Source organism: Oryx dammah, unplaced genomic scaffold (genome assembly GCF_014754425.2).
Source record: "Oryx dammah isolate SB20612 unplaced genomic scaffold, SCBI_Odam_1.1 HiC_scaffold_28, whole genome shotgun sequence".
Lineage (NCBI taxonomy): Eukaryota > Metazoa > Chordata > Mammalia > Artiodactyla > Bovidae > Oryx > Oryx dammah.
The window spans coordinates 30230478-30246412 of record NW_024070212.1 but is presented as its reverse complement, the minus strand read 5'-3'; the positions used below and the strand labels follow the sequence as shown (position 1 = coordinate 30246412).

At 37.2% G+C, this 15935-nt stretch overlaps 1 protein-coding gene across 5 annotated transcripts in view; it reads left to right on the top strand.

The window, feature by feature from the left end:
- Positions 1-15817, top strand: part of RAP1A (RAP1A, member of RAS oncogene family) — a 79464-nt gene extending 63647 nt beyond the window's left edge. For all 5 annotated transcript variants that reach the window (XM_040232043.1, XM_040232042.1, XM_040232045.1 and 2 more), the window contains 5 exons: positions 710-766; positions 3441-3581; positions 5490-5633; positions 10916-11031; positions 14065-15817. In XM_040232043.1, coding sequence (XP_040087977.1) covers positions 710-766; positions 3441-3581; positions 5490-5633; positions 10916-11002 — 429 coding nt within the window. In that variant the 3' untranslated portion in view covers positions 11003-11031; positions 14065-15817. The remainder of the gene's footprint in view (positions 1-709; positions 767-3440; positions 3582-5489; positions 5634-10915; positions 11032-14064) is intronic.
- Positions 15818-15935: the final 118 nt, after the last annotated feature.

Below are 15935 nucleotides of genomic sequence, written 5' to 3'. Positions count from 1 at the left end.
ATTTATTAAAAATTTTCCAAACCATTAATAGTTGAGACTTTCTTTTGGCCAGCCTTCTCTTCTTCTATAAAGCCCTGGGAAAATAGAATTTAGAACATAAAATTTCACCTTACGCACACAGCTTTTCCAAAGAAGTACCTTTTTGTTAAAGTATTGAGAACTGTATGAGTTCAGTGTTACTGTGTTCCCTTTATCTCTTCAATTTAAATTTTACTCTGTATTAAATTTGGGGCCCATTTTAGTAAAACTTTGACGACTTGAATGTGATAAGTGGTCAGTTTTCTTTACTCCCAAATCTTGGCTATATCTTGAGCTACTTGGTACTTTTGTGCCTTGTTTTGAAGACAATATAAACATACATACTTTACGCTGTCTTTTTTTTCCTTTTAGAACTATACCTGTTTATTGCTGTTTTTCTTAAATTGCAGACTATGACCACTGCCTCCTAATAATAACAGAAATCAATGCTCATATTTCAGGGTGGTCAGAAAAATATCTAAACTCAGCATTAACAGTCCTGGTAGAATGTGTTTGAGACCTCCTATTCTTTATTATACAACCAAGTTAGGTCTCCACCAGTACAGCAAACTGCTAGAGAAGGGCTTCCAGTTGTTAATAGGAACTTTGAGTGAAGAGGTGGGAGGAAAACAGACTGACATTTTGATGTTACTTTTTTATTCTCCTCCACCCCCAACCCCGACCCCAACAGCAAGTTGAAGTAGACTGCCAACAGTGTATGCTCGAAATCCTGGATACAGCGGGAACAGTAAGGATGTTTCTTTCTCTCTCTTCCTTTTTCTTGTTAGATTTTAATTTGTAAACAGGTTTTTGTCACCTGATTGATTCCTCTGAGTAAAAACAATTGTTCTGATTAAGAACTTAAGTCTCTAAATGTAAAACTTCTTAAATTTTCTTACATGCATTAAATGTACTTAATGCCCACATATCACTATTAAATTGTATGTTGAGTTCACCTACAGAATCTGTGTGTTGAGTTTCTTTTTTCCTGTATTGAGGTGAGGGTTATGCTATTACTGCTCTTTAAAAAAAAAAAAAAAAAAAACACGTATTTAAGGTATTTTAAATCCAGAATTTTAGTTAAGATAGGTATTTCTCTGGGCTTAAATAAGACTGTCTCTTGATACCACGGTAATTCATTTATTTTAAAAATTGTTTTTGCTTTTTACTAGCATTGTAACATCTCAAGGGACTAGTGATATAGAAGTGTTTTCTGATGAAAATCTTTAGGATTATTTCGAGCCTCATTTTTCATATCTTTAAATGAGTATAATGATGATAGTACATTATAGGGTGCTTGTAATGATCAAATGTGCTTCCTTGGTGGCTCAGTGGTAAAGAATGCACCTGCCAATGCAGGAGACTCGGGTTTAGTTCCTGGGTCGGGAAGATCCCCTGAAGAACTAAACGGCAACCCACTCCAGTATTCTTGGCTAGGAAATACTATGGACAGAGGGGCCTGGTGGGCTGCAGTCCGTGGGGTTGCAAAAGAGTTGGACGTGACTTAGCAGCTAAACAACAACATTGATCAAATGAGATGGTGACTATAAATCATTTGGCACAAAATACCTATAATGTAGTTAATGAACTCTATGTATTTGCTTTTATTTTTATTATCTTCACTTGTCATTACCTTTTTAAGTTTTTTTATTGATTAATGATGTTTTATTCTGCCGCAAAAAAATGCACACATTAAATGATTTTCTTTTTTTTTCTCCATATGTATAGACTTTTCCTATTAGGCAGCGCTCTAAAATGAAGGCATTCTTAAATGTTTTAAGTTGTTTTAAAATTCACAAATATCCCCCATTATAATTTTATAAATGGTGAGAAAGTTTCAGATCAAAAAACATGAGAAGACTGGAGCAATTAGAGTACAAATTATACCATATTTTTGTGTCCTTTTGTGGGAAAACGGATCTTTATTCCAACAGTAGCCTTGTATCAGCTGAATTGAGGTCTCTCCCTCTTTCCACTTTCCCCAGCCCCCAATTTTCCTAGCTTCTGAATCAGCAGTAATTCTCCTTTGTTTCCAATAGTTAAAAAACAGTTTAAAAACTTAAAAAAAAAAAAAAAACTTTCTACTTCTTCCTTTCACACTTCCACAACTATGAGGACATTCTTCTTCCTCATGTCCAAATTAAAGAAGTTTTCCTCCACTGCAGAGATCCTCCCTTATTTTCTCAAATATCTTGTATTTCTCCCATCCTAGCAGTCAGCATGCTGTGTTATAATTTTCTGTATATTTGTCTATCCCCAGTGCATTGCATAAAGGTTGGAAAGTAGTTGATGCTCATTGGTCTTATTCTAGATCAGTTCTTTCTCCTTTAGGATTGCTCACTTTCTCCAACACTGCTTTAGTCCAAAGTGTTGGTGATTTTGGTATCCAAATAGAATCTTTATGGGTAATAGAGATGATTTAGTAGCTTGGCTTGTCAGTTTCTTGACCTCCACTCTGCTTCATTCATTCATTCTCATGTCTTTACTCTAGACTGTATGATAACCAATAACGTAATACCATCCTAAATTTCATTTTCAAGTGTCTTACTCTTCACTCACCATCTTGTTTCTCCAGCTCACTTCCTTTCAAACCCTTCAACTTCTCTGGAACCTGCAGTCTGTTTATTCTAACATCTTTGATTATCCCTCATATCTTCAGGCCCCTCTTTACGTAGCTTCAAGTACATGATCTGTCATTCAGAATACATCCCTCACATATATCCTCAGTTCCCTTGACTTTTTCAGCAGCCTTTGATTCAGTAGACCATTATCCTTCTCTGTGAAAATTTTATTCATTTGACTTCCAGGAAACAATACTCGCTTGGTTTTCTCCCTGTGCCATTCATTGTTTCTAAGTCCTGTCCTGATTTAGCTTCATCTCCCCAACCTGTTAAAGTTGGAGGACATCAGGGTTTACTCCTTGAACTTTTCTGAAAACACTACCTTAGAGATCATCTTTTGTAGCACCAAAATAATTTAATTAAAATCTAGATATATAAAAGAATTACATACAGTTTTTCTAAATCACACAAAAACAAATTAAAGTGAGGACTTCCCTGGTGGCCCAGTGGCTAAGACTCCACCCTCCCACTGCAGATAGCATGGGTTTAATCCCTGGTCAGGGAACTAAGACCTGCATGCTACAGTAGCCCAGCCAAAAAAAAAAAAAGTGGTTAATATTTCCCTTGTAATTCTACAGTTTATTGTTTTTAGTCAGGTAAATAGGAGACAGGAACATTCATCTCAGATTTTCCAGAAGCTGTGTATCATGTCTTTAAGTTTCCTGTCACTATAACGCGTAATAAAGAATTCAGGAGCTAACTTGTTATTATTCTGTTTTAAATTGTTTCCATTTTAATGTTTCAATTCAGTACATTTAAGGAGGAGTCATATTTATAATTTAATGCATGTTTTTATTATAGGAGCAATTTACAGCAATGAGGGATTTGTATATGAAGAATGGCCAAGGGTTTGCACTAGTATATTCTATTACCGCTCAGTCCACATTTAATGACTTACAAGACCTGAGGGAACAGATTTTGCGAGTTAAGGACACAGAAGATGTAAGTATTTCTCTCTATATATAGTGTATTGCCATCTCTCTGTGGCCAAATATAAAATATCCTTTTTCTCTATCAGTAGGGACTTGGAGGGTATCTACCTTGTGCCTAAAAGAGGCCTGGTAACCAAAAACAATTATAAGCTTTCTAAATTTACCTACAGATAATATACTGAGAGGACGTCCCAGGTGGCTCAGTGGTAAAGAATCCACTTGCCAAGCAGGAGACACGGGTTCAGTCCCTGGGTCAGGAAGTTCCCCTGGAGAAGGAAATGGCAAACTACTCCAGTATACTTGCCTAGAAAATTGCATGGACAGAGGAGCCTGGCAGGCAACAGTCCATGGAGTTGTAAAAGAGTCAGACACGACTTAGCAACTAAACAACAACAGATATGCCAATGAGATGGTTAGAAATGAAGCCCATGACATGAAGGACACGTATGTAAAGTTCTTCTTTCTCTGCTGCACTTATGACCCACCATGTGCTACATGGGTCACAAGTGTAGTGAAAAAAGAAGAGTCAAAGAATATTTGGTAGCAGAAGGGGGACTCAGGTTTTGCTTGGAAAGGTGGTAGTTAGTTAATGTCAAAAACAGTGTTCAAAGAACATTATCAAGAACCATAATGCTATGTTCCCATTTCTAAAATTCTCTCGGTACAGTCTTTACTTAGTTATTTCCTTTGAATTATGTTAAATATTTTAATTAACTCAGTTTTTATAATTAATTTTGTTTTAGATTTTTTAATGTTAATTTTTTATTGTGGTAAAATGTACTGTTTTAGAATTCTTATTTGATGAATAACGTTGTGCCTTTTTGCAAAGATGAAATCTGTGTTTTACGTGTTTGTCTCAGTTTTGAGTTACAAAGTTCCTTTTCAAAAGTTGTATAAGTTAGGGTATAAAATTTCATTTGTACCTTCTCTTCTGTTTCTATGTGTTCTCACCCATTATTAATGGGACACAGGCACCTGCTCAGCACCATAACTTTGGGTAATATTGTAGGCAGGAGGGATTTGCACCATATGACTCATGACCAGCCATAACCTAATGAATAGTTCTCTTTCTTCCCATGACTAATTCATCTAAGAGAGTTCTTTTTTCATAGGCAATTACATGCAAATCACTGAACTCTGATAATGTTAATCTCTTTATCCCATGTAATAAACTAAAGATTGAGTCATAGATGAAGACGTAGCTGCTCGGTGGCTTTATGTTTAGTCTTACTCTTCCTCCATGTCTCACCTAAGCTAGTGTTCAGACTTAGAAGTAGAACTTACTGCTGTGTCGGTTGTGCCGTGTTTTGGACGTTTGTTGGTCCTGTGAGTTGAGGCACTTAAGACACACCCAGATCATAGAGTATGTTCTTCTCTGAGATTGCAGGCGTTTCCTTTTCCTTCATATTTTTCTACTTGGAATTCAGCCATTAGCATGAGTCCACATGAGAATTTTGGGATTATATTCTTAAAATGATTTTAGCAGATCAGTGTGGGAGAATCTTGTCCATTTTTTCCTGTCTTCCCCTTTCATCTTCTCCCCAACACACAAACATACATCTTTTTAAAGCACTTGGTGAAGCTTATGGGCTTCCCTGGTGGCTCAGACAATAAAGAATCTGCCCACAATGTGGAAGACCTGGGTTCAATCCCTGGGTTGGGAAGATCCCCTAGAGAAGGGAATGGCTCCCACTCCAGTATTCTGGCCTGGAAAATTCCATGGACAGAGGAGCCTGGCAGGCTACAGTCATGGGGTCACAAAGAGTCTGACATGACTGAGTTACTTTCACTTTTCACTTTTCTTTGGTGAAACTAATAATCCTAACATATTTTAGTTGGTGGAGGGTAGTTGCTTGCTTATAAGAAGCTGAGTTAACAAGTATGTTAGTTGCTTATTATATTTTTTTCCTTTCCACAGGTTCCAATGATTTTGGTTGGCAATAAATGTGACCTGGAAGACGAGCGAGTAGTTGGCAAAGAACAGGGTCAGAATTTAGCAAGACAGTGGTGTAACTGTGCCTTTTTAGAATCTTCTGCAAAGTCAAAGATCAACGTTAATGAGGTAACCAACAGCTGTGAGGCAGCACAAATAAGTGCCTTTTTAGTTTCCCTTCTTTCAAGCTAACAGTCAAAAACAACTTTTTAAAAAGAAAAAGCAGTGTTCTTTTAAGCAATCTTCATTAGTTTATGGAAAACACTAAGTAATTCCTAGAAACTATATTCCTTCTCTGTATAAAATCACTTTGATGGCTATAATGAGAACACATATACTTACCTTGTTGGCAAAGGGGAAGTTTAAGTTAAAGAAAGTGTCTTTTAAAGTCCTGCTAAGCCTCTAAATGATACACCAGAAAGTGGTATGTGAAAATTGGCACATCACCCTGTCTTACAACAATTAACTATGCAGATGTGTGTAAATAGGTTGTAAAATTCAGTAGAAAAATACAGAAATCAAGGTAGTTACTATAATGAACTTATGTTGTACAGAAAGACGTCGTGTAATTTGAGTCCTGCTTCCCTTTGGTGTATGACTCAAAAGGAAGAATCTGTGTGAGTGGATGGATACAGAGCTATAATTCACTCTGTCTTTTAGGCCTGTTAGAGCAGGTGTACAAGGCTTTTTCTGTCCATGACTTAAGCATTCCGCTATCCTGAGAACACAGCTGGGGACAGGAATGCTTAACAAGTGAGCTTGTCTGCCTGAGTGTAAAGGGCCAATAGTTTACTGGATCCCTAAAAGATGAGTGCAGTTCCCCACTGCCACCACCACATCCAAGCAAAATATTAAGAACTTCCCTTGCTTTTGTTAATTTTAACATCAGACTTTAAAACAAAAAAATGATATAGACTTCTTTCCTTTCCTAGTAGAGCAAATGTTCTCATTTGCCAGTGTGCTTGCCATTTATTTTTAGGACTTCCCTAGTGGCTCAGATGGTAAAGCGTCTGCCTACAAGGCGGGAGACCTGGGTTTGATCCCTGGGTCGGGAAGATCCCCTGGAGAAGGAAATGGCACCCCACTCCAGTACTCTTGCCTGGAATATCCCACGGGTGGAGGAGCCTGGTAGGCTACAGTCCGTGGGGGTCACGAAGAGTTGGCCATGACTGAGCCACTTCACTTTCACTTTCTTTCTTTTGCCATTTATAGAATCACAGGCAGTCAGTCAGAATTCAGCACACCACACAGATGAAAGTTAAGACTGGGTTAGGTTGTCAGAGTCTTCTGTGTGTTTTTGCTTGCCATTCCTCTCCGGCCTTTGGTCCTTTCGGTCTCTTTTACTTGACTGAGATTATGGTTATAGACAATGACCAAATTACTTTAAACATGTGGCATGAAAAAAATTTAAGCTTGATACACATCCTCTGTTTTACAAAAAGAATGTCAAAGCTTGCCTCTTAGGTAAAACCAGCTTAAATAAATACATAAAAATAAGAAATTCACGGATTTTATTTATTCAGTGAGTATTCATCATGTCCCTGTGTGCCTGGCCCTATGTTAGGCATCAGTAACACTCATCTGGACAGACACTGGTCGTGCCCTAAAGAAGCTTACATACCAATGGGGGAAAAGTTGTGCTGTGATCTTCAACAACACTTACTTCTAATTCACTGCCAAGTAATGAAAGGAAGTGTGAAATGCTTCCTGTTTCAGCTTTTCCTGTTGTAGAATTACGATTTCATAGACGTTATCTTGAAAAACATGGCTAATCATAATTTTAATTTTTGGTTTAGTCTTACTCTTTGAGATAATACACATTAAAATTGGTAGATGAGCTTGGCTAAGGAAATAGTAGTGCCAGGTCACCATCTGCAGCATGATTAGATCTGGTTCCTTAGAGATCTAGTTCCTGCATCCTTGTGGTCTCCCTCACTGGTACCCACCCACAGATTTCATAGGGCCCGGCTAGAGCTGAGCTGGGCCAGGGTCCAGGGACCAGAGGGGACAGGAGGCATTTCTTACCTTTCAAGCATTACCTGTTTGTGGGAACTTACGTGCTGCTAAGCCTCCCTCTGGGATGGCCTCCCTCCCTCAGAGGCCTGCTGCATTGGAAACCAGTAGCCTCATTGAAGTCGACTGTTGATGAATGTTTTTAAAACAAAAATAGAAAAATGATACAACAAAATGAAATACATTAGGTGTTTAAGGCTCTTTATTCTTTTGGAAAACATACAAATGTCATGCTAAAAATTCTTCAGAGTATAATAACTTGTTTTTTTTAATATTTCTGTCTTGATAGCCTGATAATGAAACTGTAGAGTTTTATGGGTAGTTAATAGTTTCTCAGACAGTTAATACCTTATGTGATTTCTGAGTGCCTGAAGATAGAGGGATCCTACTTTAACACAGTTCAGCTCTTGGGCTCAAGTTTGAGGTATACCAGGGACATCCTGCTTAACTAAATTGTCCTCTTTAATTCTCTGCTGTCTATATTGTATAATACATAATTTTTTAAAACTTGTTCACATCATTTTGTGAACAAGTTGTGTTCTGAAAGTAGTACATAGCTGTATCAGAATCACATCAGTCTTAATCAGGAGTTAATTGTTCTTTGCTGATGCTAGAATAATAATTGGAATCAAGACATCCCAATTGAGGAATGACAGAGGGATTAAGAAATTATTCTGTGTTCCTTTTAGATTTTTCTGTAGTTCAGAAAGATGAGGAAGAATCTAGGCTGAGGACTTTCAGCATATCTAACCAAATAACCATAGTTTGAACTTGCCCTCATCACTGAACCAGCTGCTACTGTGAGGTAGGCCCCATTTGCCAAAGAAATCCTTGAGGATAATACAACAAAACCAGTTATCATTTTGTTTAGTACCAGAAACCCAGACTGGCTAGCATGAAGAAATGTGCTGTTTTGATCAATTTACTATTTCAGTTTATCCTTTTGTTATTTTTCACTTTATAGCTTATGTATTAAAGCTGAGGAACTAATGAGATTTTGTTGGTGGCTGTGCATATTAAGCATAATAATAAGTATGGGCTTCCCTTGTGGCTCAGCTGATAAAGAATCTGCCTGTGATGCGGGACCTGGCTTCTATCCCTGGGTTGGGAAGATCCCCTGGAGAAGGGAAAGGCTACCCACTCCAGTATTCTGTCCTGGAGAATTCCATGGGCTGTATAGTCCATGGGGTCTCAAAGAATGGGACACGACTGAGCGACTTTCACTATGCATATTAAATTCTTGGAGGGTTTTAGAGTTGTGAAACAGAAACTACCCTTTTGTTAATAAACTCTTATGTTTTCAGCTTTCTTAGAAATAAGATAATAGAATTAAATGGTTTGAAGAAAATGGAACTGAGTAGGAAGGACCAGAAGGAAAAGAATATAAATGAAGCACTTATACAGCTTTGAATAAATTATTTGGTAGTGGTACCCCCTTAACAAATAATTTAGGCTTGTGATCTTAAGACCATTAATTTTTTTTAATTTATAGTATAGTTGTTGTATGGGCTTCTTTGGTGGCTCAGACAGTAAAATATCTGCCTGCAGTGCAGGAGACATGAAGGGCATGGCAGCCCACTGCAGTCCTCTTGCCTGGAGAGTTCCATGGACAGAGGAGCCTGGTGGGCTACAGTCCATGGGGTTGCAGAGTCGGACAAGACTGTGCAGCTAACACTTTAATTTTCACCTCGTTGCTATACAATATTGGGCTTCCCAGATAGAGGAGTACTAAAGAATCCACCTGCCAGTGCAGGGGACACAAGAATGTGGGTTCAGTCTCTGGGTCAGGAAGATCCCTGGAATAGGAAATAGCAACCCAGTTCAGTATTCTTGCCTGGAAAATCCCATGGAGAGAGAAGCCTGGTGAGCTGGTCCATGGAATCACAGAGTCAGACATGACAGCGACTGAGCATGCTTGCTGTAGAATCTTACATTTTATAGGTGTACGGTGTAGTGATCTTAATTTTTAAAGGTTATACTCCGTTATAGTTATAAAATATTGGCTATATTCTCTGTATTGTATAATAAATCCTTGTAGCTTATTTTATACCTAATAGTTTGTGCCTCTTAACCCCCTACCCTTATATTGCCCCTCCCAACTTCTTTTCTTCATGGGTAACAACTAGTTTGTTCTCTGCATCTGAGTCTGCTGTTTTTTTGTTATATTCACTAGCTGTATTTTTAAAATTCCTCATGTAAGTGATATTACACAATATTTGTCTTCTCTGTCTGACTTACTTCATTTAGCCTAATGCTCTCTAAGTCCATACATATTGTTGTAAATGGCAAAATTTAATTATTCTTTATGATGATAAGTGGGCTTCCCTGGTGGCTCAGAAGGTAAAAGAAACTGCCTGCAGTGTGGGAGACCTGGGTTTGATCCCTGGGTTGGGAAGATCCCCTGGAGGAGGGCATGGCAACCCACTCCAGTATTGTAGCCTGGAGAATCCCATGGACAGAGGAGCCTGGTGGGCTGCAGCCTGTGGGCTCACAGAGTCGGACATGACTGAGCACCTAAGCCCATGATGAGTAGTATTCCGTTGTGTATGTACACTACATCTTCTTTACCCATTCATCTGTTGGCAGACACTTCCATATCTTGTCCTTGTAAATAGTGCTGCTATGAACATTGGTGAGCATGTATCTTTTCAAATCAGTGTTTTTCATTTTGGGTATGTGCCCAGGAATGGAATTGCTGGGTCATATGATAATTCTGTTTTTAGTTTTTTTTGAAACGTCTATACTGTTTTCCAGAGTGGCTGCACCAATTTACGTTCCCACCAACAATACATGAGAGTTCCCTTTTCTTTACATCCTCACCAGCATTTGTTCTTTGTATTCCTTTCGATGCTTGCCATTCTGACAGATGTGAGGTGGTGTTCTGTTGCCATTTTGATTCGCATTTCCCTGTGATTAGCAGTGTTGCGCATCTTTTTGTGTGGCTGTTGGCCATCTGCATTTCCTCTTTGGAAAAACAAACACTTGGCAGAATGTTACTAATTGGTGGATATGGGTGAAGAAATTACTTAAGTTCTTGGTTCTAATCTTCCACCTTTTCTATAAGTTTGAAATTTTTAAAAAATAAAGCAAGTATAATTAGGTTTTTGAAGCATAGAAGATTCTGTGAAGAATGTGATTTCTCTTATTTCTTCACTACTAATTCTTTTTTATTAACTTGTTATTGAGTACCTAAGAGTAAATGTATTTCTCTCATTATAAATAGATAAGTCCTGCTTTACCTTGACTGAAAATCAGCTGGAGTGTCTGAGACCTGCTGATAAAGCAGCAAAATACAGACCCAAGAGCAGAATACTATTTAACAGAATCAAGATTGTTTTGTGGAAAAAGGTCTCAAATATTGGATGAATAAGTACTACTTTTTTCTTGCTGTTATTTAGATATTTTATGACCTGGTCAGACAGATAAATAGAAAAACACCAGTGGAAAAGAAGAAGCCTAAAAAGAAGTCATGTCTGCTGCTTTAGACCCACGGTGAGCAGCAGCTCTGAGCCAGGTAAGGTGCTAAACACAGAACAAACCCCTTTCTCAGCCTCTGAGGTTGGGCTTTCCCCAACGTTAACCACTTCCCACTTCACCTATTGGGGTATTTCCAGGCTTCTGTAATTTGTAAATGTAAATGTCTTATATAACTTGTAGATATGTTCATCTGTTGGAAAATTTGTCTTTTTCTCATTGAGGGTCTAGGCTGTCTGAGGGAGGGTAAGAATCATATCTGTTTTGCTCCAAAGCATCCCCAGTACCTAGTATAGAATGGGTATTCAAAAAATAGTGGTTGAATAGATAGAAAGCCTTCCAAAGTCACACCCAAATTCATACTGAATTGAAGTGGAACAGTGGTTCATCTGGGAAAAGTGAGTTTTGCCTCTCTTTGAATTAAGCAGAAACAGAAGCACATAATGTGCTATTTTATGCCTGGCTTTTTCCACTCAAAAATGTTTCTAAGACTAATCCTTGTTGCATATAGCAGTAGTTTATTTTTGTTGTGTGACTACACTAGCAATATATTTATGTATGTGCTATTGATGGACATTTGAGTTCTTTTCAGGAACGAATATGATTCCTGTGCACTTTCTTGTACAAGTCTTTATGCACATATATGTATATACGTATGCATTTCTGTATGTAGGAATTGAATGACCAGACAGTACACTGTATGTGGTTAGCTTTAGTGGAAACTGTTAAGACGTCTTTCAAAGCAGTTGTACCAGGTTACACACATACTAGCGGTTTCCTAGTTCAACATCCTTCCCAAATTCAGTATTGCCAGTTTTTGGAACTTGAGCAGTTCTGCTGGGTGTGCTGGCGTGTCAGTGTAGTTTTAGTAGTCATTTCCTCTCAGGTACGGGTTGACTTCTTTTCAGATGTTTCTTCTGTAGGTCTCTTAAGTAGTAGTTGACCTCAAGTAGCACTTAAGTTTTCATTAAGTGAACCCATTGGAGAGAAGTTAGTGGCAGCATTGAAGCTGCTTTTCAAGTGAGAAACCAGGGTGGGTGGGGCCATTTGTTTGTTTGTCTTTAATTATATACTTAAATCCCCTCAACAGTTTCTGCTTATGTTCATCAACTCTGTAAACATTCAGTTCAGTTCAGTCGCTCAGTCGTATCTGACTCTGCAACCCCATGGACTGCAGCACACCAGGCCTCCCTGTCTATCACCAACTCCTGGAGTTTACTCAAACTCATGTCCATACCATGAAGGAATATGTTCATGAAGTGGGTTTATGGTGTAATTTGATGCTACTTATGGGACTGTTACTAAACTTGGTCCACTTAGAGGAAAGCCAGTTGTTCCCCACTTGAGAGTTAGTTGTGCTAACTCTTGTAAGTCCCTTGGGTCCATTTAGTAGATTACCTCTTCCAGAGCACCAGATTAACTAATATGTGCTTCCTTAGAGATATGAACAAATCTCTCTTAGGGGAAACAACTGAGTAATTATGCCCCCTTTTGAAATAAAGTAGAGAGAAAGCAGAAAAGTTCATAGGTTGCCTCTGGTAGTCAGACTTTGGAAAAACAGTTTCTGGCCACATGGTTACTTTAGGCTTTTAGTGAAATCTTAAGTCTGTTAACTATGAATCATCAGCTCTCTGAAGAGGATTATTGATAAAATTGCTGCGATTTGCATTTCTTTAGGGAAGGGTACAAAGGTAAAAAGAAAAGAGAACTCCAGTTCCTATTCTGAAATGTATTTAACTCTTTCATAATTAGTTGACTGACTCATTTTTATCATTATCTGAGCTGACTCTCACTGAATTTCCAGTTCTCTGAAAACGTCCTTTTAGCTTATGTTTAAAGGAAGAGGTGCCATCTTCTGGCCTATTGTGAATATTCATTCATACACACACTACAGTGTATTACTATGAGTTTTACCTTAGAGGAAAGAAATCTTGACTTAAATCTAGAAATAAGACTTTCATCCTGGTTGCATAAATTCTTAAGACTCTGACAGATAATTCAGCCTTCAATATATTTAATGTTACCCAGGACCTCTGTGCCTATTTGATAATACCAAATAGTAGGTCACTTAGTAATCAGAATACTTTGCAGAGCTATTTGCTGTGATTACAGGCTTGGAGTGCCATGTTGATCCCATTTAAGAGATACAGAATAAATTTAAATAGCAACTCTTAAGTGTTTTTAAAAAGAGTATGTGAACCTTAAGGGCAGCTTATCTAGCCCTAGCTGTTAGGCAAAATCATATTGAAACATGTTAGTCTCTTTCTAATATGTTCTACTTTTGAAAACGGAGGAAAGAAATTCATCTTCAGGAAATTACTCCTTTAACCTAATTCTTTTCTGCTGAATAGTAATCCTTACTTTGAATTTTCTGCCCTTGAAAACAGGCATCAGCTATTTCTGTATCATTTCTTTTTGACCTAGCCTAAATTGGAAGAGGTAACCCTAATATGGAGTTCCCTGGTACCTCAGATGGTAAAGAATCTGCCTGCAATGCAGGATACCCAAGTTCAATCCTTGGGTTGGGAAGATCCCCTGGAGAAGAGAATAGCTATACGCTCCATACCCACTCCAGTATTCTTGCCTAGAGAATTCCATGGACAGAGGAACCTGATGGGCTACCGTCCATGGGGTCTCAAAGAGATGGACATAACTGAACGGCTAACACTTAGTAATACTTACAACCCTAATATAATAACCATAAAATGGTTGAGTTAAAGAATTTTCCATGGAAAGTTGATGTAGCCATGAATTGTTTTCTTAGTAGGAAAGGAACTTTTAAAAATAAGGTGATAATGGGGTAGAAGTCATCACTGTTCCTCTGTACAGACAGGACTGCCGGATATATTGTGAAACACTAAATACAGTAAAACTATTTTTAAAAAACATTTTTAGAGAAAGTTTAAAATAACCTTGTTACTATATCTGTTTAATATATTTAGTTATCTAATGATCAGCTAAAATCATTTCTTTCTATAATATTAGATATCTATTTACTATCATGTCTGACATTAGGAGATTAAACATACATATAAATATATATATATATATCTGTATCTATTCAATGTTCTAGATTACAGGAATGAAGAACTGTTGCCTAATTGGAAAGTGCCAGCATTCCAGACTTCAAAAAATAAATCTGAAGAGGCTTCTCCTGTTTTATATATTATGTGAAGAATTTAGATCTTATATTGGTTTGCACAAGTTCCCTGGAGAAAAGAATTGCTCTGTGTATATCTCTTGGAAAATAAGACAATAGTATTTCTCCTTTGCAATAGCAGTTATAACAGATGTGAAAATAAATATACTTGACTCTAATATGATTATACAAAAGAGCATGGATGCATTTCAAATGTTAGATATTGCTACTATAATCAAATGATTTCATATTGACCTTTTTATCATGTTTCCTCCCTGTCAAGCACTAAAAGTTGAACCATTATACTTTATCTGTAATGGTATAGATTATGAAAAAATTTCCCCTCAAACTCATTGCAGCAGATAACTTTTTTGAGTCATTGACTTCATTTTATATTTAAAAAATTATGAAATATCATTCTGTCATTATATTCTAATTAAAATTGTTTGTGCATAATGCTTTGGAAAAATGGGTCTTTTATAGGGAAAAAACTGGGATACTGATTTCTATGGCTTTCAAAGCTAAAATATATAATATACTAAACCAACTCTAATATTGCTTCTTGTGTTTTACTGTCAGATTAAATTACAGCTTTTATGGATGATTAAATTTTAGTACATTTTCATTTGGTTTGTGTGTTTTTGTTATTGTTTATAGATTTAAGGCCTTTATTTTATAATGATCACATTGTTTTAAACGCAGCAGTAGCTCCTTTCTGACTGGTACCTGCAGAGCAGTTGGCTTTAAACCCCTAAGTAAATGGTGATTTCTCTATGAGCAGACCTCGCACTTTCTGTTCTATATATATATTTATTCCTATTATACAGTAAAATACATCATATTACATACAATAGTTTTGTATATTCTCTCTTGATCTTAAAGATTGTATCTTATTGAATAAAATATCCCACTGTGTATTATTTTTATATGTAAAAAGATAATTTTAACACTGTATCAGGGTTTAACTTTTACTATTTCCAGTCTTCCCCCACTTGTAATTTCATCAAGTAAATCCTTTTGCCATTGTTAATTTGTTGAGTATAAGTCCACCATGAAATGTTATGTAAAAATTTTCAGATTTGCTTTATAGTATTGTAGATTGAAGTATCTAAGAGAAGTGGGTGAAAGTGAAAAAGCATATAAAGGGTGTGTCAGTTGCTTTTTCTTCAACTGTATAAGAAGTAGTATAGTGGTGGTCATATGGAAAAGGTTGCTAAGTTAAAAATTTTAGCTGGCTATATAGTGGTGCTTTTCTTTTCCTTCCCAGTTTTTTTCCATTTTTTACGGAAGTTGGGGCTTAAGTAGATCATGGACCTAGAGTGATATGACTTATGTATGCCATGAAGTAGAGCCAAACAGCTCATTAGCCACTTAAGTACTGGAGAAGGAAAGAAGCTTGGGAAACCCTGTGCCTTGTTACTGAATATCAAGGAGACCAGTCCTAGAAAGTCTAAATCATTGCTCAGGGATCTAGACGCTGTCTCATTGCAACTGGGCGTGAAGTAGTGTTCACGCCTTGCTGAGACTTTCCAGGAGTGTGGTCAGCCCCATCAGTTACTAAATTGACATTTAAAGATCAGATTTCAAATGTAAGTTCTGACCAACCTGAGAAAATGTTAAAATATTGTAAAAAATTTTTTTGGAAATTGTATTCTTTTAAGTTTCTAATAAACTTAGTTACCTAATACTTACCTTCTGCTGATCCAGTTATACATATGTCTGGGAGTGAGGGGCCAAAATCTCCTAAATGCAGTAAATTTGAAAAATAAGTGAAGCATTAGGGCCAGTCTGTCCAGGTCAGTGTG